The 24,628-nt window shown below is 47.3% G+C and overlaps 1 protein-coding gene across 2 annotated transcripts; it reads left to right on the top strand.

The window, feature by feature from the left end:
• Nucleotides 1–252: 252 nt before the first annotated feature.
• On the top strand, nt 253–17,395 carry Clptm1l (CLPTM1 like). 2 transcript variants are annotated; one of them, XM_034523472.2, is made up of 17 exons: nt 253–593; nt 1,119–1,219; nt 2,378–2,567; nt 3,899–4,047; nt 5,094–5,172; nt 7,452–7,569; nt 7,938–8,032; nt 8,679–8,763; nt 9,904–10,007; nt 11,165–11,230; nt 11,707–11,757; nt 12,478–12,560; nt 13,358–13,392; nt 14,075–14,130; nt 14,217–14,261; nt 14,906–15,021; nt 16,829–17,395. In XM_034523472.2, exons 1-17 carry the CDS (start codon nt 432–434, stop codon nt 16,911–16,913), a joined length of 1,620 nt encoding a protein of 539 aa, XP_034379363.1. In that variant the 5' UTR covers nt 253–431; the 3' UTR covers nt 16,914–17,395. The 2 variants fall into 2 exon arrangements, with proteins under 2 accessions (XP_034379363.1, XP_076772446.1); XM_076916331.1 differs by having other exon boundaries at nt 288–593; nt 3,902–4,047.
• The last annotated feature ends 7,233 nt before the right edge of the window (nt 17,396–24,628 follow it).

Below are 24,628 nucleotides of genomic sequence, written 5' to 3'. Positions count from 1 at the left end.
CCCCGCCATCATCCTAGAGCGCCGCCATCAACCTGCAGTAAAGCTGCAGGGGGCCCAGAATAAGGAGAGCAACCCACAGAAAGGAATCTATCCAAGAACCGGGCCCACCTGGGCTCCCCGAGGCATGCCGGGAGGACGGCGCAAGAGGCTGATGTCACGCACGCGCGCCAAGCGTGCGGTCGCGCGTGCGTGGCAGAGCGCCTGGCTCCCAGAGGGCCGCGCGCGCCCACTTCCGCCGGTGGCTCGGTTCCCGGAAGCGGCGGCCGGCAAATCCAACGAATCCCGCGGCGCCGGGTGTGGGTATCGGGAGCATGCGGGGCGGCCGGCGGCCCGCGCGAGGCGCGTTGGTTTCCCCGCGGCGGAGGCGGCGGCGCGCGGCGGCTCTCCCGTGAGCGGCGGGCGGCGGCCCTCGGCCCGCAAGTTGCGGCGCCATGTGGAGCGGCCGCAGCTCTTTTACCAGCTTGGTGGTGGGCGTGTTCGTGGTGTATGTGGTGCATACCTGCTGGGTCATGTACGGTATCGTCTATACCCGTCCGTGCTCGGGTGACGCCAACTGCATCCAGCCCTATCTGGCCCGGCGGCCCAAACTGCAGGTGAGCGTCGGGGAGCCCCAAGAAGGCGCACCCCGGCCAGATACTACCACCCCTACTGACACTGGTCAGAGACGGGTTTCGGGCTCCCAGCGTTGCCCCTTATCACTGATGTCACTGTCCAGTGTTCTGATTAGGTGGCAGTCAGAGCTGGAGTTGGGACTTCTATGTTCTCTACTGCCCTCTTGTTACCCCTTGGTGCCCTGCTCTGCCCGATTATAACTGAGACCGAGTTGCCCTACACTTATGAACTAACGGGACCCCAGTGGAAGCTACCAGATATCCAGTCATACTCGAATCAGGCTGCTAGCTCTGCCCTCTCATCACCTGTGCCACTTCCTGGTTCTGGTGGGAATTCAGGACAGGTCAACTCTACAGTTAGGTTCTTTGTTCACAGCAGTGTCACACAAAGCCATTTTGCCCAAGCTCACCCTCTGAGAGGTAGCCCTTAGATTGCTACCCTCTCACAATAGTTACATGTTTTCTGTCTGGACCTTTTGGCTTTTCATTCTTGCTCACTCTTTCCAGCTGAGTGTTTACACCACCACACGGTCCAGCCTTGGTGCAGAGAACAATGTGGACCTGGTCTTGAACGTGGAAGACTTTGATGTGGAGTCCAAATTTGAAAGGTGTGGATGTGGGACACATTGCCAGAGAGGGGTTCCAGGATGTCATGAATAGCATTGTGTATAGAGTGAGGACATCCTATACGAGCACTCCTGTCTAGGGTCTGTGTAAACAGTCAAGCTCAAAGTAACAGGTGCTGAGTTTGCCACTTAGAAACTAGCTTTTACAGCTGTCTGGTGTCAGTGTGGTTTACCACCGCCCATGTAGTCTCCCAAGGAGTGATACATTGATCTACCTAGTAGGAATAGTTCACCTGTTACTTATAAGTAAGTGACCTTTGGCATTAGAGTATAGATCTCAGTGTTCAGCTATGTACAGTGACTTTTGAGAATTAACATGGTTTAGCATTTAGCATATGATTTTTAACTTGTAAAAGTTCAAATAAAATTTGTAAAATTACTCATCAAATCAAGGTCCTGTTCTGCCCAACAAGCATCGAGCTCACTAGTCAACCAGTCTTCAGGTCCCACCCATTGTCCAGGCCTATCAGCCTGTGGCCCAGGGTAGTTATTAACTACCGATGCCTATCTTGAAATGGAGGTTGGATCTCCAGGTGCCATTCACTAGTTTTATAGGGGTAAATCCTGGCTCCTGCTCATTGACCCGTGCCAGGATAGTGAAACATTCATTTTGGAGCCTGGAGGAAGTTGAAGAAGCATGAACCGGTCCTGGGCTCCGCTTCTGTTTGCACCTGCCAGAAACACCACAGTGGAGCCGTGTGTAGAGTCAGCCCTCTCACTTCCCTGGTGGAGACACCTCGTTTTAGAAGCTTTAGAGGAGTCCACACCCTGTGTGCTTTCGTAGCAGTTCCCACTGTGCCTTTTAAAGCAAGTTGTAGTCCCTTCTGAGGCTCTAACGGAGGTGGGGAGCGCTGTAACTTTCATAGTGCTTGGGACACAGTAGTGTTCTGACGTCAGTAAAGTCACAGGCAGGTGGGTTTCATTTTTAGTAGTTCTGAACTAAAATTAGGGCGTGTAAATCTAAAGAGATGATTAGCTGACGTGTGTATGAACAATGTAAGATAGTATGGTGGTGCACACCTTTAATCCCAGCTACTTGGGAAGCTGCAGAAGGAAGAACTTGAGTTTGAGGACTGTCTGGGCTACATAGTCTACATGGAACCTAACATATGCATGTTTAAAATGACCCTTCTGTTTTAGGACAGTCAATGTTTCTGTACCAAAGAAAACAAGAAACAATGGGACACTGTATGCATATATTTTTCTACATCATGCTGGGATTCTGCCCTGGCAAGATGGGAAACAGGTACACGTGGTCAGTACTCTGACTACCTACATGATCCCCAAACCGGAAGAAATTAACTTGCTCACTGGGGAGTCTGCTACACAGGTAAGGAAGGTTCTTAACAGATCATCACTGTAGCAAGCTTGTCTGCTTGTTCAGAGTTTGTGTGCATGTTTATGATGGCAGCTTAAAGGAATTTGAATGAATTATCTTTCATTTGAATTGTATCCCATTGATTTGTAGATACAGTACATCAGGTTAGTGATGAGTGGTGATTCATAGCATTCTAGCACACTCCCTCTCTGGCTCAAGGCCTTCTGCATCTTTGGCTGAGTGTGTATGCCTTCTCAGAAGGCATACACTTCTTCAGAGTTCACCTGTACTTTCAGGTGAGAGTCATCATATACACACAGGCACATGCATGCACATGCACACAGTGTAGGACTGCATGCCTGGGCATCTATGCTTGTAATTCAAAATTATAGGAAGGATATAAGTACTATTTATATTTTGTTCACCGGTAGAAAACTCTATGCAAAAGAAATTTTACTCAGAAAAGTGGTTGTTCAGCCCAGCAAGATTCCTGATTATCCTAGTGCTTGAGGCTGAGACAGGAAGGTTGCCATAGCTTCCAGTCCAGTCTGAACTGTAGACTAAAACTGTTGGAGGCAAGGGAATCATTCATGGGCCCATGGCAGAAAACAGATCTTCACTGTCTGAGTTCATATTAAGTAGAAGCTAAAACAAGTCATAAAATAAGAATGATGGCAGCTTTGCAGGAAGCAGCCATAGTCTAGGGGTGGGAGTATATTTTAAAACTCTCTTCCTATTTGTGGTTCCCCACTGTCTCCTTGGGGGCAGGTGGAGACGGCTTCATGATGGTAGTGTTGGGAGCCAGCTGGTATCTTGTTTGTGATAGGTATGAAGCTTCTGGAACCATAAGCACAGGCTGTGGCCATTGTCTGGGAATGTGAAGCGCTGTGTGAGAGCTGTTGTTCAGGAGGAAATAGGGTAGTGCTGCTTCCCAGCCGAGTCATCCTGGTTTGAGATAAAGCTGATTTGCCCAGAGTTTTCTCCCTGGGTCTAGTTTTATCTAGAACAGATGTCTGATCCTGTGCATCTCCAAGATTGCACTGTACTCACTCACACCTGCTTTCGTATTGTCTCTTGGTAGTCTTTCCCTAGCCAACAGGGATGCAGGCCTCCTGTTAGATCCCAGTCGCTGATCTCTCAGTGCTGCTTCCTCGTGGTCTCGTAGAACCAGGTGGGAGGAAGTGCTCTGAGACTGGTAGCCCGAGGTCACTAGAACAGCCAAGTAGGCCTCCTTTCTCACTTTTGCCTGTCTAGGGAGCCAGTGGCTTCTCAGATGGATGCCAAGACCACTCTGTTGCCACAGTCTGGTCTTAGGTAGTATAGCCTCAATTTCCATCCTGTAGCAGGAGATAGAAGCAGAGAAGAAGCCATCGAATGCCCTAGATGAACCCGTCTCCCACTGGCGACCGAGGCTGACCCTGAATGTGATGGTGGATGACTTTGTCTTTGATGGTTCCTCCCTGCCTGCAGATGTGCATCGGTACATGAAGATGTAAGTCTCAGATGGAACTCAGGGAGGGCAGCTACTCTTGGAACTGAACTGATAGCAGAGCAGGCATCAGTTTGGTGAGCCCAAACAGAGTGTGCCATACCTGAGTTTCTTGGCCCGGCATGTGTTGTGAGCTGCCCTGCCACAGAACCCATTGAGCTCTTTGCTTAGCCACCAAGAGGTTATGATGATCAGGGTGGTTGACAGGATTGAGGGAAAGAGTGAAATTCCAGCTGGGACATCTTGCTCTTTAGTCTAGGAAAGTAGCCCACCTGCACTGAAACAAAAAGCATAAGTTAGCTGTGGCTACTGTGCACTCTTGGCCTTGTCCTGTCCTCATGCTACCTGGGCCGGGAAATGGGGGATTGTGTAGATTTCCTCTCTAGCTTGTGTGCTTGCCATCCTTAGTTATGTGTACCTGTGATGGTGTTCACGAAGCCCAGTGCTTCATGGTGTCATGTGCTTCTGAGATTGGCTAGCTGAGAGTCACTGCTACTCACAACAGATAATTTCTCTGGCATTGTCAAAAATTCCGTATTTTGTAAGATTTAAATCTTTATGTGTATGTGGTATTAGGGAATCAAATCAGGACATTGTACCTATTAAACAAGAACTCCTCTACCACTGAGCTAAATCCTCAACCCTAAATTTTTTTTTTTTTTTTACATAAATTCTGATTTGTGTACATGCTTCAAATTTGAAGCATTTGGTACAGAAATGGGAAATGGCCAGCTCTGAGCTTGTCTCCAGCCTTCCTCTCACGTAGCTACCGTGTATGGGTAGCTTCCTTCCAGGCTACCCTGTGTCCTACCTAGTGCCCTACCAAACTCACTTAGAGGGAGTTGTGTGGGTCTTCCTACTTGTGGCTATAACTGTTGTCATGGGATGCTACCATCTCTTGCTTCTGTTTGGAAAGTTCTGAGATTCTAGTAGCCAAGATGCAGCCAACAGTGATGCTGGGTGGGATACTCCTAGTTTCTCAACACATTCAGTGACGCAAGGGGATAAATCTGACACGGATTTTAAGTTGTTGTGCTTCAAACCTCCAGGATTCAACTTGGGAAAACAGTGCACTACCTCCCCATCCTGTTCATTGACCAGCTGAGCAACCGGGTGAAAGACCTGATGGTGAGCTATGCTCTCTGTGCCTTGCTCTGGATGCAGCACAGAACTTCCTTCAGAGTGGAAAGTGATGCCTCTTAGCATATGTTGGGCCCACATAGATGTCTCAGTACCTGGTTGGGCTCTAGTGCTTGTGGAAGCTGCTTGTGGGGTCTCCTTCTGGTGATAGACTCTTAGGGTGTTCATCAGGATGTTAGGTGGTAGTCCCACAGAGCTCCAACAGAAAGGCTGCATGCCTGCTCCTAGTATGTGAGGCTTGTGATGCTTCATAGTTTCTTGCACAGTTCTTGTCCTGAGGGATAGTCCTGCTGTGGGACCAGAGATTCGTATCTGAACCAAGCCTAAGATGGAGCCACAACTCTTAGTATAGCCATGAGCAATGCCAGTATCCTGGGGAGGTGAAATGGCTACTCTGATGCTCTTGTTATAGGCAATAAAGATGCTGTTTTTCCAAAGAGAACAGTGGTGTTTTGAGAGTAGTAGAAATGTGGCTGAATTTTGGCTTTGCGTTATAAGGAGAAAAACAGTGGTTAACACCACATCAAGTACCATGCTAAATACCTCCTGTTCATTGTAGTAGTTGCTGCCAGCAGCTGTGTCAGTGTTCTTTGCAGTGGAAATAAGTCGGGATAGGAGAGGAGAGCTTTCTGGGGTCACAGTTGAGCAAAGATTATAAGTGAGCACCTGTGTGCCTCTCCCACTGTCGTTTGTTAGTGTTCCCTAACAGCCAGCCTAGATCTCCTCCTGAACAGAATCAAGGCTTAGAGAGCAGGGAACTTACCATAGGATTCCCCTCAGAGCTGCCTGGGCTTATTCTGTCTGTGGCTCAGTATGGCAAGCCCCCACAGTCCCTAATACAGGGTCGTCTACTTTCCTTGGGTATCACCTTCACCTGGATGACCTGTGGGTTAGGGACAGGGCATTCTGTAGTAAGGACGTCTGACTGACTCCTTCCCCCCTTCTCTGACTTGGTTTCTCCTTATTTAAAGGTCACGACAGTGGGTTCTATAAAATGTACAAACTGTACTTTGTAAACCTGGGGCTGTCTAAACATACTGCAAGACTGCATAGTGCTGACTTCTTGTGAGCAATTGGGAAATCGTGTCCAGTGACTGCATTTTTGTGCCTGGGTATCCATATGTAGGTAGAGGCAGAGGCTATAGGCCAACATCTGCAGGTTGTGTGTTCTAGTGGCCCTTCTTGTTAGAATCCTTACATGCTATAGTACCTTTGGCAAACCCTTCTTAGACATAGGAGTGAGCACATAGGCAACTGGCTTTGCTTTGGTGCCTATTTTTGTGTCTTTTGCTTTGTCTCATGTGTGCCATTTCTCAGGAATATTGTCTTTAGGCGACAGCCTAGTCTGCTAGGGTGGCCCAACCAACAAGCTGTCTGATGGAATCTTACAGTGTCATCCCTGGAACAAGTCTGGCCATTTAGGGTGTGTTCAGAAGCCTCTGCTACCTGCAGTACAGCAGGCGTCTGTGTTGCGAAGAGCCCCAGCTCCTAGCTACCAAGTCCTAAGCCTGGTGGCTGCTTAACCCTGACACATTTCAGGTTGCTAGCTCCATTGTGAGTGACCATCATGCCTCTGACACCAACAATGTTGGTGGCAGGAGGTTGGGGCAGAAGATTAGATGGATGATATGTATCAGCTTCTGACATGTCCTGCACAATCAACATGACCACATTCACCTGCTACAGGGTGTGAGTGAAGAGCTGTCTCTTCATGGTTCACCTGAGAACATTTAGGCATGCCCTGCTTGTGCTCAGTCTCCCACTCTTCTAGGACAGGGCCATGGCACCTCAGCCAGGCATTCTTACCTTCTCTTGGCTCAGCTAGTAAGCTGAGCAGTTTCTAGCCAGGGCTAGTTGTGAGCCTATCTTCTAGTTCTTGGGGTTTGTGCAGCTTGAAAAATGCTGGAGACACAGGAACAGGGTGCTGCTTAGTTAGAAGTAATACGTTGGGATGTAGCTGGTGAAAGGGTGAGTGCCCACTGATGTCAGTGGGTGGTTCAGATTGGAGACAGTAGCCAGCAGGCAGAACGCCATCCCGTGAGAAAGGCTCAGTCTGAACACAAAAGAGCCTAGGAAGAAGAATGACCTTGCATCAGACCTTGAACCCTGTAAGGCCCACTGTGGCTAGCAAGGAGCTGCACAAGGTTATGCAGGGACCTGTCAGGGTATCAAGGTTTATTGGGATCTGGTACATGGCTGCAGGGTGTTGCACTGAGTCCTGGCCTTGTTTGATGGCCCTCCCTCACCTCTGGATTTCTTGGTGGCAGGTGATAAACCGATCTACCACTGAGCTGCCACTCACAGTGTCCTATGACAAGATTTCACTGGGGCGGCTGCGCTTCTGGATCCACATGCAGGACGCCGTGTACTCCCTGCAGCAGTTCGGTGGGTGCCCCAGGGCCCTAGGCCAGGGTGGAATGGGGTGTTTGGTGAATCCAAGCCATGCTGTGGCTCCTTGTTCAACAGCTAACACAGACCCACGCTGCTGTACTTCCTGCTAGGGGTCATTTGTGGGGGGTCACCTTTGGCCGTGTGGTCAAGAAGCGCGCAGTGCTTCAGCTCCTTTTATCCTTTAGAATGTGACTGTAGGAGTTAGCTGAAACTGGCTCTATTCAGGACACCGTATTTTAAATGCTACAATTTCTGTTGACTTTGACTCCAGACAAGATGTACATTTTCTACAGTCGGAAGAATATGCGTGACATTAGATAAGACTAAAATGGCTCTTGAATTATAATGTGTTTTTCTTACAGGGTTTTCAGAAAAAGATGCAGATGAATTGAAGGGAATTTTCGTAGACACCAACTTATATCTCTTAGCATTGACCTTCTTTGTTGCAGCCTTTCACGTGAGCTGTCCCCTGGGTTCTTGTCACGGGGAATCTGGACAGACACTGGGGTGGTTCATTGGCCACTGGCACCTATAGTTGGGGTCAGTTGACCTAGGTCCTGGTTCTGCACAGCCTCTGGTTCCTTGTCCAGGTGCCAGTGCCTCTAGAACTGTGTAGCCCAGCTAGGAAAGTGAGTGGTCCTGTGTGTGTGTCGTGTGTCACGTATAGTACACAGAGAAACTAGAGAGCTCTATGACAGTGTGCTGGGTACAGTCAGGGTGCAAAGTAGGGAGGCATGGGGTATAGTGGACCTTCTGGGTACTAGTTACTCCAAAGCAAATGTAACTTTATAAGGCCACTGTCTACAAGGGTGACTGTAAGAGGTCATACAGTGAGAAACTGAATGTTATAAGTAATGGGTAAGACCTAGGTTGGAGTACCTAGTTGGCCACAACCCAAGATATACTCTACCTGGGATTTGAGTCAAAGATGTGTGTTTGAAAAATGTCCCACTAATGTCTCCCTCCAAGTTCCACAATTCTGACCTTTGAAACGTGTAGCGATGGGTTTGGGCTTAGTGTACTTGTAGACTGCCTGGTCAGTCAGTGAAAGAAGTGCTGTAAGTAACTAGACTGCAAGCTGCTGTCCTGTCTCTGCTTTACAGCTTCTTTTTGATTTCCTGGCATTTAAAAATGACATCAGTTTCTGGAAGAAAAAGAAGAGCATGATTGGAATGTCTACCAAAGCAGGTAGGGCCCAGGAACAGTCCACCTGCCTGGGGCTCCCTGTGAAGCTTGCAGCTCCTGCCTGCTCCTCAGCAGTCCTGGATTTGTGTTTGGCTATGAGATGCTTCTTAAGTTAAGTTATGCAGCATAACCCCGGGCCCTGTCTCAGCAGTCAGTGAGCATCTCCGAATCCCACTGAGGCTGTAGGCCATGGGCACAGGCCTTCTAAATGAGGGTGCCTATGGAGGCACAAGGTGCATGATCCTGTTAGGCAGCTTGGTTGCTCATAGATTCCAATACAGCACCAGACCTTCTGTCAACTAGCTCCTTCCTGCTTGATAGGACTCTGACTGCTGGCTTTAGAGTCAGTTTTCAAAATAAATCACCAGTACTTGGAGCAGTGTCCTATTCAGTGAGGCCTGAACTTTGCAGAATCATTTCACTGACTAAGATCCAGGATGATGGGTTTGCTGTATAAAAGAAGGGGCAGTGGCTAGTAGGTAGAGTTGTCATGATGGTAGCAGGCTTTGAGGTAAGCACAGGTGCAAGTGTAAAGGATCGAATTAAGAGGCTGCTCCAGCAAGAGCTGGACCTGACGGGCAGGATCTGGCCCAGTGAGTGTAAAACACAAGGCTTCCAGGGAAGCCATTCAGTGTCTCATCAGGCACCTGTGGAAAAGCTTCCTGTGGAATCTGGTAACTGTAGCCCTGACCATACTATGTCTGCAAAAGCACATACTATGTGAGCAAAAGCACAGCTTTATAAAAGAAACTCTAGAATGGTACAAAACAAGAGAGTATAGAGTATGGAAGCACTCAGCCCTGGCAGCCAACCAGTATCTGTGCTTATTAGTGTCTTGACTGTCACTCAGATCTGGTACCTGCTTAGACCATGCCCTCTACCCTCCACTCCACTCTGGCTTCTGGTAATTAAAGTGCTTTGAAGAGTTGCAGGGTATCCCTTTTGTCTCCCCTGGTGCTAGGCATAAAACCCAGGGACTGTGTGCTCTTAGGTACAGGCTCTTCTGCTGAGCTCTGCCTCCAGCACAGCTGTTTGTGGCCAACTGGAGAGAGGGGGAGGGGAGACAGATTCACAGGTGGTTGGAGGTATGTGCAAGGGATAGATACAGTTTGCCCTCACCTCCTTGTGTGTTCATGTCCCCAGTGCTCTGGCGTTGCTTCAGTACTGTGGTCATCTTCCTCTTCCTGCTGGATGAACAGACAAGCCTGTTGGTGCTGATCCCTGCAGGTGTTGGGGCTGCCATTGAGGTGAGTCCTGGGCACCATGCTGGGTCAAAAGGACTGGGATTTCTGTGAGGTCTGTGAACTTCAACACTTGCTCAGCTGCTGTGAGTGCTGAAACAGGCTATCTGGGGACCTACACACCTCGAGAAACAGGGTTAGAGAGGCAGCTGCTGGGTAAGGAGGTATCTAAGGGTACATCTTGGAACAGTAGATCATGTTAGACCCATATTAATAAGTTTGATAAGCTCTAAGTGAAACAGAAGGATGATATGACACTGAAAACGCTCCTGGTTTGATAGGAAGTTGGAATGGAACACTCATGTGGACAGTAGTTAATGCCACTTGATACCTTGTGACCCTGTGCTGCTGTGAGGTACTTATAGAAAGGAGCCATGGGCTCCAGCTGTATATGTAGTGGAGGATGGCCTTATCGGACATTGGTGGGAGATGAGGTCCTTGGTCCCGTGAAGGCTGGATGCCCCAGTGTGGGGGAATTCGAGGGCAGGGAGGTGGGAGTGGTGGGTGGGTAGGGGCACACCCTTATAGAAGCAGGGGGAGGGGGATGGGATAGGAGGTTTCAGGGGGGGAGAATGGCGAAAGAATATCTGAAATGTAAATAAATAAAATATCCAATAAGAGGGAGGGAGGGTGGGAGGAAGCCATATGGGGCCCAGTCTGGAAGGAAGGCACCAAGCAGGCCAGATCCAGAGGCCTAGTTCTCAGAGTTGGTTCTGTTGAGAGCCTACTCTTGTAAATACTTGTCAAGATATGGGTTTCACAGTAAGGTGCCTGTCACAGTGACAGCCTGAAAATCCATCTCGGAGGCAGTGTTCTAGACCTGACCTTAGTAAATTCTGCTGGCACAAAGTTACAGTGAGGATGTTGATCCTCAGGCCATGGATCCTAGTGGGTCTAGGGAAAGACTTGGGGCCCAGGATGAAGACTGGCTAGATTTAGGGTAGGTGTGAGTACTGGTTTCCTGGTGTTTTCCAGAGACTGCACATTCCACCTAGTGGACAGCCATGAGTATATGTGGTGCAAAGCCCTCCCAGTCCACAGATGGCCATGAGGGGTGGAGGGAAGAGGGTCAGTGACTAGTGGTCCTCACCCAGGGGTGAGGGTACCAGTCTTCCTTATCCAGCATCTCACAATTAAATGTACATTTCCTTGTCTCCCTTCAGCTTTGGAAAGTGAAGAAGGCATTGAAAATGACAGTGGCCTGGAGGGGCTTGAGACCTGTGTTTCAGGTGAGACCTCTCGTGACTACTCCAGATACAGCTTTTCCTAAGCAGACTGGCCAGGCCGTCAATTTGTAGTCCCCTTCAAGTTAGTGCCGAACCTTCTGGACATACTTTATCCTGTCTTTGCTACCTGGTACAGAGCTTCCCAGCACACGAGCACATGCATGCAAGAGTCTCCACGGGACGGGAGGGGAGGGTCCTCACACAGGCCGGCTCTGCGGTTCGTAGCTGTAGGACTTCACTAATAGAGCCCCATCAGTTTTCTAATCAGTTGCTAATTCTTCACCTGATTGATCAGAAGACTGGGCTGCCTTTTTGATGGTGGAACAGGCAGGAGTGGCCAGTGCCTAGGCCAGAGGCTGGGTACAGCCAGTATTGGCACTGGGGTAGTGCAGTGGCCTACACTGTTTATTGCTCCAGTGCCAGCTTTGCTGTGACGATGGTCTCCTGAGTCAACTGACACTATGTTAATCTTACAACAGTTTGGCACCCATAGTGAATCCGAGAGGAAAACTGAGAAGTATGATGCTCAGGTAAGCAATTGGGGACCCCGTGACACCATAAGATATTGGGTTCTTGTACTAATTTGGGGGAACCTGTCCTAGGAATGCAATGGAACCAGCCTGAAGAGCAGACCCAAGAGTGAGCATGTTGGTGTACCCTCGTCCCAGGGAAGGAAGGAGCTCCCAGGCTACTGGTTCCCAGTTTGTCACCTGGACAGTTCCTGCTGCTTAGGAGATCATTTCTCCTAGCCAGCTGTCTTCTCTGTGCATCATACAGAGGCCACAGGAAGTCCTCTAGCACCCTAGTAGCTTCCCACTGCTGCTAGGGAGTGGGACATGTTGGGTTTAACAGGATGTCTCGGTGTAGGATGGTTTTGGTGTTTCAGTTCAAAGCTCCAATATTTGCATTTTAGATTTTAGTGAGATGATAACAAATACCAAACCAGAGTAAATACAGGGCCTGTGGTGCAGGTGCAGCTTGGGTCTATGACTGCAGGTTTCCTTGGTTTCTCCTGGCTGAATCTGCCACTCTGATGCATCACAGTCACTGCTGCCCATGGTATGCATTGCATTCAGAGTCTCGATTTGGGGGTCTTGGCAGAATTGCATGGCCGTTAGACACAGTTGTGCTGTTATCTGAAATGTTATTGGGGTTCCACCTCTTTTGCTTGCTCTTATTGTTAGATATGATGCATCTGCTGAAGTGGTTGGTGGTTGGGTTATTTAACTGGAAGCTGCCTTTCCTCGCAGGCCATGAAGTACTTGTCTTATCTGCTCTACCCTCTCTGTGTCGGAGGTGCTGTCTACTCTCTCCTGAATATCAAGTATAAGAGGTGGGTGCTGCAGAGTTCACACCCTCAAGTCTTCTCAGCTGAAAGCCTAGTTTGGTTTCTGAACACAGGGCACCTGCACCTGGTAACCCAACACCAACCCCAACCCCCCCAACCCTTGGGCTGCCAGGAACTTAGGTCCCTTCTCAGATACAGGCCAGGATCTGCTGTTGCTCCGAAAGTCAGTACTAGGCCTTTATCTCCTCTGGATTGTGAAGAGGACAAGAACCATGACATGCCCTTATACATCTCAGGAAATCAGAGGGTATAGGGACCGCATGGTAGACAGAGGAATGCATATCTTCAGTCTGGGAAATGCAGGCTTTCCCCTGCTTCATCACTGACTTTTGAGTACAGAGGTTGAACAGTTGAAAGAGGAAAAAGCTAGCAGTAGGCTGTTGCTGTGTTCATTGGTTTCATCTGGACAAGAAGAGTCAGAAGGACTAGGAAAAGAAGGACCCTGTGTCAAGTGGAGAGACGTGGGCAGTGTGTTTCTAGAGTCAGGCCAATACTAGGATGGGTGAGTAGCATGAGCCAGATAGGGTAATACTGTACATTGGTTCTTATCTCACTGAAGTACAATGAATGTACAGAATGAAATCTGTTTATTCAGATTATTCAGAGTGTTGTCTCCCCACATGAGTCTGCTTCCATAGAGAGTTATCTGCAGGCTTCCTTGGCATCCCAACTACCCTGGATGTCAAAATAGTTTTTCAGGAGGGTACTTTCCTTTCATTTTAACATTCAGCAACATGCCCACGGCCTCTCTGGGGCTCACAACTCCTTTACTTCTATTTCAGTTGGTACTCCTGGCTCATCAACAGCTTTGTGAATGGTAAGTCCATGTGTCTCCTTGGTGATAATGTTTACAGTGGGTCCTCCTTTCCTGTTCTCTCCATCACTTGTGGGACAGGTTTCTAGGATTAAAGACTAATTAGTCCCTTACCAGTAGAGTACATACAATGCTGAGCACTGTGGTGCCTGAGCACCAAACAAGCCTGTTCTGAGCTTGAGTAAATACTCCAGTGGATAGTCTATTTCCTTTCCTAAAAACAGGCAACACTAGCATTCAAATTCCATCTGACATTTCATCCATAGAATTTCCCAGAGTATGTTGTTACCTTTTGTGGACATTCTGGGAGGCTAGTCGATGCCCTGCTGCTCTGTGTGTGGTTCACAGCACATGGTCTCTGTATACTGGGTGTGTCCCATGGCTAAGTGTCACAGAGTTGTATTCTCATGCTTTGGGGGTTACTGATGAGCAGTAAGTCAGGCAGCCTCTTCTGGATGGCCATGCTTCCAGGGATGAGTCCCAGATTTAATCCTGGTACCTTCCCCAATGCACCTCTGATGACCCTGTTGCCCAGCAACAGGGGATCCTGGGGACAACAGTCAACAGCAAGCTGCACTGTGACAAAGCCAGATATCTTTTGGAAGCCGGGTGTCCTGGTGTTCATAGCCATTCACAGCAGAATGTATGTTTGGTTCTTTTTCATGGATGTTTTCTGTTTCCACAGGTGTCTATGCCTTTGGCTTCCTCTTCATGTTGCCCCAGCTTTTTGTCAATTACAAGGTAAGGCCAAGGAGTCTCTGCTAAGGCAATACCCCTATCTTCTCTGTGTTTCCTCTGGCTGACCTATGGTCTCTTCCTTGTTTCAGATGAAGTCAGTGGCACACCTGCCTTGGAAGGCCTTTACCTACAAGGTAAGCCACAAGTCTATGCCAAGAGTGGCTGGAAGACCCTTTGCGGGGTACATTCATATGAGCTCACCTATGTACACAGACACACAGTAGTTTTGGCCCTGTCTGCTTTGTTGAAAAACAAAGACATCTTTTCAGACTCTGAAGAGCCACAAACCATGCAGGATGAAGGTTCTCATAGTCATGGTAAGGGAGAATTTAGAGTGAAAGGCCATGTTCCTTTTTTTGGCAACATTATCAAAATGCAGATTTTTGGCCCAGTAATTGAGTGTTTGAAACCAGAGCCCTGTGTCTTCCCAGCAGTGCCCAGAACCCTTCCTAAAGGGTTGGTGAGGCTGAGCGAGTCAGAAGCAAAGTCAGTTCTCTAAGGAGCCAGCCTCCGTGCTGCTCTGTCATCTCTCCAGCTAACTCCTTGGCTTCAAGCCCAGAAAGCTGCAGATCCTTGTGGGCCTGATACACGTGGGCCTGGAGCCTGCTGTCCTGCTGGTGCTGCTCTGCTACCTCTGCACCAGATGCTCACTCACTTGCTGTGACCATTACAGTTCTGGGTCCCGTTCTTCTATGCTGAGGGGCAGCTCACTGACTTGGGTTATAAAACATAGGGCCCCAGCTCTGTGGTAGGTTCACTGCTCCATCTTGCTTTGCAGGCTTTTAACACCTTCATTGATGATGTCTTTGCCTTCATCATCACCATGCCCACATCCCACCGGCTGGCCTGTTTCAGAGATGATGTGGTCTTCCTGGTCTACCTTTACCAGCGGTGGTGAGTGTGTACTTGGAGCAGCACCTCCTCAGTTTAGAGCCCTGAACCTGTCTGTCTTTTCAGGCAGATTTGACACGTGGTGACTTTTCTCTGTTGCCCAAAAATAGGTTCCAGCTGTGTCTTGTGATAACACAGTGCAGGAATGTTCCCTGCACAGTTGTTTTGAGAGTCTAGCAAACAGTCCTCAAGCACAGGGCTCCAATATGAGGTAGTGGTGGGGTGATGGTCTTCTCTTAGGCTGCATACCCTGCAGATGAAGGTCAGTGGTTCCCTCACCTGGGCCTGGACTGTGCCTAGCAGCAGTAGGTAGTAGCAACCTACTGAGTTGGGTCTCAGATCAACAGCACAGCCAAGGAAGAGCCTCTAGGACATAGACTAAAATGCAAATGCTTACCTGCCCTCCCTTCCCCTCTGGGCTGGCATCTGGCCTTTCCATCAGCCCCTGCCTGTGGGCTGTGTCTGGGGTAGGGCCAGGTTTGGGGATTTCCTAAAACACCCCTTAAAACTGATAGAGGTTCAGGCTACCCATCTCCTCTGACCTCAGAACTTGAGTCTGTGTTGAGGAAAAGACTCCCGTATGGAGTGTTGCCGCCTCACCTCCCATCCTTCAATAGCTGGCAGTAAAGGTTGCCCCACCCCCACCTCCTAATCTCCATATGGTGACAGCTCCTTCCTCTAACTTCCTAAGCTGTGTCCATCCAATGCAAGATGAGCCTGTCTTCCCAAAGCTACTTCAGTTGCCTGCAGATGTTCTTGGGCTAGGACTGTTTACCCATGCACTTGTGTTTCTGAGAAGGATGTTGTCTAACACAGTACCACATCCACATGCTGAATGAGTGTTGCTCGCGCCTCCCGTGTCCCCCCTCGCCCGTGGAAGAGAAACATGAGAGGCAGAATTCGGGTATCACCACAGCGAGGCTTTAATCTGTATCAGCAGACGCGGAAAGACGCGGAAGGGCCAAAGACAGGAAGAGGCACAGCTTAAATATACCCTAGAGTGACTTGTTCACTTCTGATTGGCTGTTCATTCATCACCCAATATTATGCCTCGGGATTGGCCTTTGCACCTGCGCAGATAATTGTTTACTAGTGGGAGGACACGATGTCCTCGCCATCTTGGAATGGCGGATACTGACATGGCTCACTGCGGCTCCCAACAAATGAAGTCTGGTTCCTAGGTTTTCTTATCTATACTTGGTTCCCTGACACGCCTGAATGTAGCAGTAAGCTTGTGGGGAACCCTGGCTTACCTGGTGCAGGGTTGTTCTTAGGAGTCTCATATCAAGCCAGAAAGGCCCTTGAAGTGCTTCCAAGTATTTATGCAGAGACCCAGTTCCAAATCTTTTGGTGACAGTGGGCTTCTTTAAAGCTGAGGTCTGGTTGTTTGTGGGGCTCTGCATCTCTCCTTCCCTTGGTGTCTTCCTAGAAGCAGGGTGTGTTGCCAGAGTGGGAAAGGAAGTCTCAGGATTGAAGAGTAGAGCCACTGGGGGCAAAGCACTTAAAGCCTCAGAAGTGTCTAGAACTACTGTTTTTGTAACCGTGCCTGGAAGTTTTCACAGTTCTCCACATGGAGACCTCTCCAGGCCCCACCCTAATGCAGGGCTGCTGTCCTTCTCTGGTTAGCCTAGCTCACATTTCCTAACCCTGCAGAATGGGGCACAGGAGAGATGGGAGGCAGCCCCAGGACCTATGAAGGTGCCAGATGTTGAGGTGGCCCAGATACTGAAGGATGTTTTCAGAGGAGCTATGTTCTCTTGAGGACATAAGGACTTGCCTTGCTAATCATTATCCATCCCTACCATTGCAGGCTTTACCCTGTGGATAAGAGCAGGGTCAATGAATTTGGGGAGTCTTATGAGGAGCAGCCCAAGCGGAAGTCCCACCCAGACTGAGCATCTCGGCCCAGGCTCCCAGGCGGCCTGCACAGCACAGTTGGGCCATGAGTATTCCTGAGGGCTTGGGAGAATTTCTAGATACCACATCTTCTGCGTTGCCAAATCCCTCTGAGCATTTCTCAGTATCCCTGGGCACCCTCTCTTCTTGTGTTCAGAAGGAACCATAGCACTTAACCATACACCCCACATGAACTTGGGTCTTGGTGATGGTGCCAGTGGGCAGTCATCAAAGGGTAGCTCTCAGTGCATGAATGTCCCATGGCAGCCAGTGGACACACCTAAGCACGCAAGGGTAGGGAGCATGATGGATTTCCACGTCAGCTTGTCCAAGGGCTCCTTATGTGGATTTCACACACACAAAAGTCATTCTGTACCAACTCTGGGATCAAATGGCTCTTTTTCCCTTTTGTTTAAAATTTGATTGTTTAAAGCTTAATGTATGTATGTTTCTATTTTAAAATAAATTTCTTTGGCTGTGACATTTTTCTTAACGTCTAATAATATAGAAAATATTGCAGATGTTATACGTTAAACCTTTCTCAGAGATCAGTGCAAAAGATAGGTTTGTTTCTCATTGAAAGGAGCAAATGCCCACTGTATTTCCCAGATAAGGAACCACAAACGTCCTAGGAGCTCACATTGTCCTTTAATGGCTGGACATAGTTGCCAGCATTCAAGTTGGCCATATTTTTAGGAGAGATGCTGTGGAGAGGAGTAGGCTGCAAAGTGCTTCCAAAGGCAAGAGGAATGTGCTGGGAACAGTTGACATGTGCGCTGGTAACATGGGCCTTGGCATCCCTGAAGGTTTGTGAGGAGTTGAAAATGGTTTCTTTTGCTCCTCTACAGCATTCTTCTTCTCTGAGAGTTGGTCACCTGGAAGGCTGCTCTAAGTGGCACACATTCATCCTTATCTGTACCTTCCTGGATGAGATAAGATTCTGGGGTAGTAAACTGAAATCCAAGTCTCAGTATCAACCTGGTTCAGTGATTCAAAAGACAAACATTGGTTTCAGATAGTCCCTTTAATATTACCAATTAAAATGCCAATGCAGATATGCAGTCTCAGATACGTATAGTGGGCGACACATCCCCAAGGATCTTTAAAGGTACCCCATCCAGTTGTTGCAAGGCACATGGCATTCAGGGGTTCATTACACCTGGGTCCTGGGCTAGAAGGTAGGTTTGAAGCTGAATTGGAGGTCCTTGCCAGGCAGAGCACAAGTCAAAAGCAGTAGGATTTGCTTAGGGTGTATAAGGTTGGGTAACCTGGGCATGGAGGGGTGCAGCTGCCCACACCTGTGCCTGTGATAGCATATCCAGTTCTGAGCACTGAGGGAATAGAGGTTTCTACATACCAGTATTAGAACATTCTCCTTCCCAAAGGAACAATGAGAGACAGCCCTGACCCCAGAAGCTGCTTCAGCATGGTAACCTCTGAGAGACACAACCATGGAAGGACCTTGGGATGCTACACAAAGTCAGCTTACACTCCATGGCTCAGAGCAAGTGTAAGATGGGTCTCCATAGATGAACTCTGAGGAGGGACAGGTCTGGGCATGGGGACTCTGGGGACTTTCTTACCTTTTCAATTTCTCAAGCTGTAACTTGTATTTCATGGCATACGGCCCACTGGCCCACCCTTATCCTTTTCCCTTGCCCTTCTACTCCTCTTGATGAGAAGGATCCTGTGATATTGTCTCACATCCCACACACACAGACACACCCATTGGCATGCACAAGCCAAACTGACCCTTGAAGACAGTCTTCAAACGTTCCCACTTGGACTGTGGTTAGATAAGAAATTTGTCCACATATTTTTCATTCGTGGACTGAGGAGCTAATGAGTGCCCAGCTCAGTAGTACAAGTTTTCTAAAAGGATTGTGTTTACGTTTTCACAGAATGAGGGCTATGGTAAAGAGGTCTAGTTCAGACTTCACTGTGACTGACCACATGTACCTTTTTGTGCCCTCTTTGATAATTTGGATGGTCCCTGAGATGGTTGTTTCATTTTCTGTTTTTCCCTTGTGTGTATTTGCAGTGCTGTTATTGTTGGGTATGGCACACACCTGTAGTACCGACACTCAGGAAGCTGAGACAGGATCTCACCTGGGCTCAGGAGTTCAAGGCTAGCCTATGAAACATAGACACCCATCTGGAAACAAAGCAGCAGTCAGTGGAGCTGAGCTTCCAGCAAACTAGTTAGAGCCGAATTGACGCTCTGAAGAAGAGAGAACGTAGACAGGGTACTGAACAAATAACGTTTGGGAAAACCTCAAACATGATGAAAACTAGAAGAGGTGTAGATCCAGAGAACTCCGAGGGAAAATAAATCTCCAAGTTACAATGGTACTCATCAAATTGCTGAGATGCAGCCACAGAAAAATCTTAAAATAGCCTAAAACGATTTGTGACTCTTAAAGCACAGAGAAAATGAAGCCAAGGCTGTCTTGTTGGAACAACTTGAGGTGACCTAAACCACTGCAGTGAATGCATTCTGCTAACTTAGAATTTGCTACCCAGTATAAATACAGTTCATATCCTAAAGGGGTTTCACAAAGTTCATCAACACAAAACAGTAGCAGAATCGGCTAAGGGGGGGACACACTGACAGGAATTCAGAGAAGTGAGGAGTGCTCATATGGGGACATTACAAAATGTACTTTCATGTTGCTTAAATCATTTTAATTGGCAACCACATCAAGCTAAATAAACAATGTTTTGAGGTTCATAACATTTGGAAATTATGTCTACACTAGCAGAGAAGGCAGCAGTAACATCCCAATTGCTAGATTCTTACAGAATCATGAGTCACAATGGCAGAGAGGTTCTGAGAATGTGTCCTTATGTAAACAGTATGCTGTAAAGCTGAGTTGGCTGCAGTATCACTAGGCAGTGTTGTGCCATAAGATTACTATCACATACGTGGACCAGTGATGACCAAAGCATCGTTTAGCGTTTTGCAAATGAAGCTCAAGTCACATATGACTAAACTGACACAGTACAAATCAAAGGTACACTGGGGTAGGTTAGAAGATACATACTATAAACCCTAAAATTTCTAAACCAAACACATGTATTTCCAATAAGCCATCATAGAAGAGTAAGTACTCAAACCAAGTCATGCATAACATAATCCCAGCCTTTGAAAAGCAGGATCAGGAATTCAAGCCTAGCCTCATCTATTTGTGAGGTTAAGGCCCATTTGGTCTACCTGAGAGCTTGTTTCAAAAAAAAAGCAAACAGGTGAAAACAAACACAAGAGAAGACATATGTAAAATAAAGGAAGGGTGGATGGGTCAAGTAAAAAAGAGTAAACAAGTCAAGGCATCCTGCTGGTTACATTAAATATAAATGGTTTGCACACCTCCAATTAAAGGTAAGGATTGTCAGACAATTAAACCCAATTGTGTACTAGCTTTAAGAAACCTGTTTTTAATATAAAGGCAAGACTAAGTGAAAGATGGCATTCATATTCAGCAAAACAAAGCTAGGCTGAGCCTACTGATGTCAGGGAACATAGGTTTTAAGAGAAAAACATTACTAGGGAATAAAGTATGTCTTCTCACCAGTTTGTCATAGGAACATGGCAGTCATGTTTATATGCCCAGCCTCAGAGCTTCAAACAAGTAATCAGAGATTGGCCTAGAAAGAGAAAGTCAAACAAACCTCTATCCATCCAATAACAAAGTCTCACAGCACTGATAGCATGAGCATCCAGAAGGTCTGTAGGGAGAGGCATGCAGAACATGCTTCCCATACCACCAAGTTAACATTCACAGGGCCCTACCCCCACAGACACTAGCAAAATAGATTTCTAAAAGACACCAGGAAAGACCAGATTCCTGGCAGTAAGACAATTTAAGTATCACACTTTGAAATAACCCATGGATCAAAAAAGAAAGCATGGTGACATATGCTTGTTATCACACTACTTGAGAGGCTAAGGCAAGGGGGTCACCATAAATTTGAGGCCATCTTGGGCTACATTAGACCCTGTCTTTTAAAAGGGGGGAGGGGAATCTAGAAAATATTTTCACCTGAATTGAAAACAAAATACCAAAATGTATACCTGTGTGCTAAACTGAAAGTATGGCAGTCTGATAATAGAAAAAAAATGCTGTGTCTATTTTACTTCAGAAACTGAAAATGGTTTAAATGTCCAAGGTGTCTCTCTTAGACTAAAAAAGGAAAAGGAAATGAATCTTGAAGTAAGTTGGATATAATAAAATCAGAGAAGAATTCAAATAAACAACAGAAAACCCACACTGCGAGCCAGGAACTCCAAAGCTGGTTCTTAAAATACCAAAGAAACTGCTAACAACACCAAGTGGGTGGGTGAAGCAGAGACACCAGGTCACCAGGTTCTGCACATTTGGAGCAGTAACAGGAATGTATTATGGGTGGCTTTGTGCCAGTCTATCTGACAGTTTAAGCAAAATACAAATTCTTTGACCTCAGACTTGGGTACTTTTGAGCATCTCTTGCCCTTTGAAACATTGGGTCTGCTATTAAAAAAAAAAATCTCACAAAAAGAAAAGCCCAGAGATGGTTCTTACTTCAGAAGTGCTTCAATGTCAGAAATCTAGCACTGCTTAACTCTGAGACCTGTCCCCAGTAAATAAGCATTTCCCTCATTCCATTCCTGAGAGTCTGGCTTTTCTGGGCACATGAGGAGGAGGGTGGCCCTCTGGCCACAGCTTTCCATGGATGTGTGTCCCTCAGTGGTCCCTGAAGTCTGGGGAAGTCACCCTTGGTGAAAAGTCTGTCTTCTCTTCCTGTAAAGTTTAGGCTTTTCTTCATTGTGTAGTTCTTTTTTATTTCTTTTGGTAAGTGATACATTAATAACGCATACATGTCTATTCAACAGTGGGAAAAGTGTAGCCTGTTTTCCACATGTGTGCCTTCCTGGCTGACCTTGTCTTTCAATCTGTGCTGTGTCTAACTTCCTTAAATTTACTTCATATTGTCTTTTAAGATAAACTTTACTTGATACTTGGTCCATTTATTAAACATCTTGTTCCTTTGACTTATATGGGGGGGGGGACTATTTGTTTATCTTTTGTTTTTTTGAGACAGGGTTTCTCTATGCAACGGAGCATTGGCTGTCCTGGACTCACTCTGTAAGCCAGACTGGCCTCAAACTCACAGAGATCAGCCTACCTCTCCCTCCTGAGTGTTGGGACTAAAGGCATGTACCACCATGTCTGGTGCAATTTATATGTATGTTTTATCTCTATTTGTTTCTCTAGTCTTCTGACCGGTTCTTCAGTTAGATTCTGCCTTCCAGCTTTTGCATTCTAAACATAGCTCATGTCATGTAATGAATCTGTTTCAGTAGCTATGGAGTTTCTACGTCTAACAGCACTGTGGGCACATTTTTCTTGTTTCTTCCCACATTCATTCTTGTACTTTCTGTTTGGACTTTTTAAATTTTGTTCTGTCTTTTTAATTGAGATAGTCCTACTTGGTAGCTCAGAATCACTTTGAACTTCTGTCAATCCTGTTTGGGCCTCCTGAGTTCTATGTGTTTGGAGGCTTGTTTGATTTTTTTCCTTTCTTCATACATATTTTGTTAAACTATGAATTCTAAGACTTAAAATGTGATGTTTGTTGTTATAGTCTAGGGAGGACTTGAGGGCTTGGCAGGAACCAGCACTACTTCCAGAATTGTGTATGCACACAAACACACTCACACACACAGACACACACTCACACAGAGACACAGACACACATGCCCACAGACACACAAACGCACTCACAGAAACACATGCCCACACACACTCACACACAGACACACACAGAGACACAGACACATATGCCCACAGACACACACTCTCACACACAGAAACACACACACACACACAGAGACACACACACCCTACTATGGTGGGGCAGAAGCCACATTGTGAGGATCAGAAACGTAGAGTAAAAGACTGGAAGATAACAAGCGGACTGTTGTGGGTATATTACACAGGATGGTAAGTCCTACCATATGTCTTTCAAAGATCTTTCCAGCTGCTATTAAATTGTGGCACGAAAGAAAACAGTTAAAAACCTCCTGCAGTACAGGAGAAGAGGTTGTAGTGGTGAGATGCAGCATGCAGAAGCACTCAAGGCCATCTCACGGTGGCTTAGGTAAGCCTTCCTCTGCTCTTGAGCAATGGCAGAGTTGCCGCTTTACGGAGGAGATCAGGCACCTTCTTTAAGGACTGAAAAGCTGAACAGTCTTTTCTCAAGTCAGAAGCCAGCAGCTTCATCTTACACCACCCCTCTCCCTTCCCTTGCTACTCATGATTACAACCAGCTCACACTGGATCTGATGATTTGCCCAGTTTGGAAGAAACATCTCTTCTGAAGGGCTTCACAGATACCCCATGGTCCGAGAAAGGACCACGTAGGCTGGCCAGTCCTGTGCTTACAAAGGGAACAATTAAGAAACCTAAGTCCATACGCAAATACAACCTTTCCAAGACCCGAGTGGATGATTTTATCTTACTGGTTTCTTATAGCTCATCAAATAACTTCCAGGGGCTCAAAAATCCAAAGATGTGAAAAAGGAACTGAGTTCTGTTTGCCAAGCCGTGGGGATTAAATAATGACATTCAAAGAGATTTTTGTGCCCTAAGTACTTTTTATTGGTTTTCATAGATGGTTTAATGTGCAAGATGAAACAAACAGAGATGGGAGTGATATCAGCATGGATTAAGGTGGCAGTTGTGAGGGAGGAGTACTGAAAGAACAGGACAAGGTAACCTACCTAAGGAGAGACCAAGTTGGTCAGTGCCAGAGCTCCTAAGCCCAGAACGAGTATACACTCCTTAGCTGCTGTTTGGGAAGTCGGAGTCCCCAGCCTTGGGAGCTATAAAAGTGCATGGTAGCATTCTCTCACATACTTCCTGAGCTGTTTGATGTTGAAGCAGTGGGTATGAAATTGCCGTGACAGTGACAAACTATGTAAATGAGAATTACTGTTTCCACGTTTCCACCTTGGCCACTAAGAAGTAAACAAGTTGCAGTGATCTCCAAACATGGCAAGCTACAGCAGCGCAGCAGCACCATTCAGAGCCTTGCCCTGGTTCTGGATGGGGACGATCCAGCGGGAACCACGGTGCCAGCATGTTGGGGTAGCAGATTGGAGCATGACAGGTCCCCAAGGATCTCCTACACAGACTCGGGGTCCTCTCCTCTACCTCCTTCCCTGCAGTGTTTATAACCTCTACCACTGTCTGTCTCTGGGTTAGCCCCTGGGGTGCAGCCCCTCCCAAAAGAGTCTCTACCTGGCCTCATGTCTCTAAGAACAGCTTTCTAAAGCAGGCCTGTTGCAAGAAGGCTCTCTTTTACTGGTTTCCTCACGGACAACTTCCTGCTTCAGTTTCTTCTAGTCTGTTTTTATTTGATTCTGACACTTGAACCCAGGATCTTATGTGTAGTCAGGAAGTGCTATCCCCCTCCCCTCCTATTGTTTGTTTTTTGAGGCAGGGTCTCCCTTTGCCCAAGTGGACCTTAATCTCAGCATGTAGCTGGCCTGGTTTTGAATGCCTTCTCCGTCCTCCTTCTACCTCCCAAGAGTCGGGATTACAAGTATGCACCACCATAGCCACCTCTATTCTTATTTTTGAGACTGTTTTCTGTGCTGGTTTCTTTGGGGAACTACACTAAGGCAGCTTCATTGTTGCATAAATTTCTCAGCTCAGGCCCATATCTCCTAAGT

The sequence above is a fragment of the Arvicanthis niloticus genome, chromosome 19, assembly GCF_011762505.2.
Source record: "Arvicanthis niloticus isolate mArvNil1 chromosome 19, mArvNil1.pat.X, whole genome shotgun sequence".
In the NCBI taxonomy this organism is placed as follows: Eukaryota; Metazoa; Chordata; class Mammalia; order Rodentia; family Muridae; genus Arvicanthis; species Arvicanthis niloticus.
The sequence above is the reverse complement of the archived record's forward strand: the minus strand, read 5'-3'. Positions and strand labels throughout refer to the sequence as shown.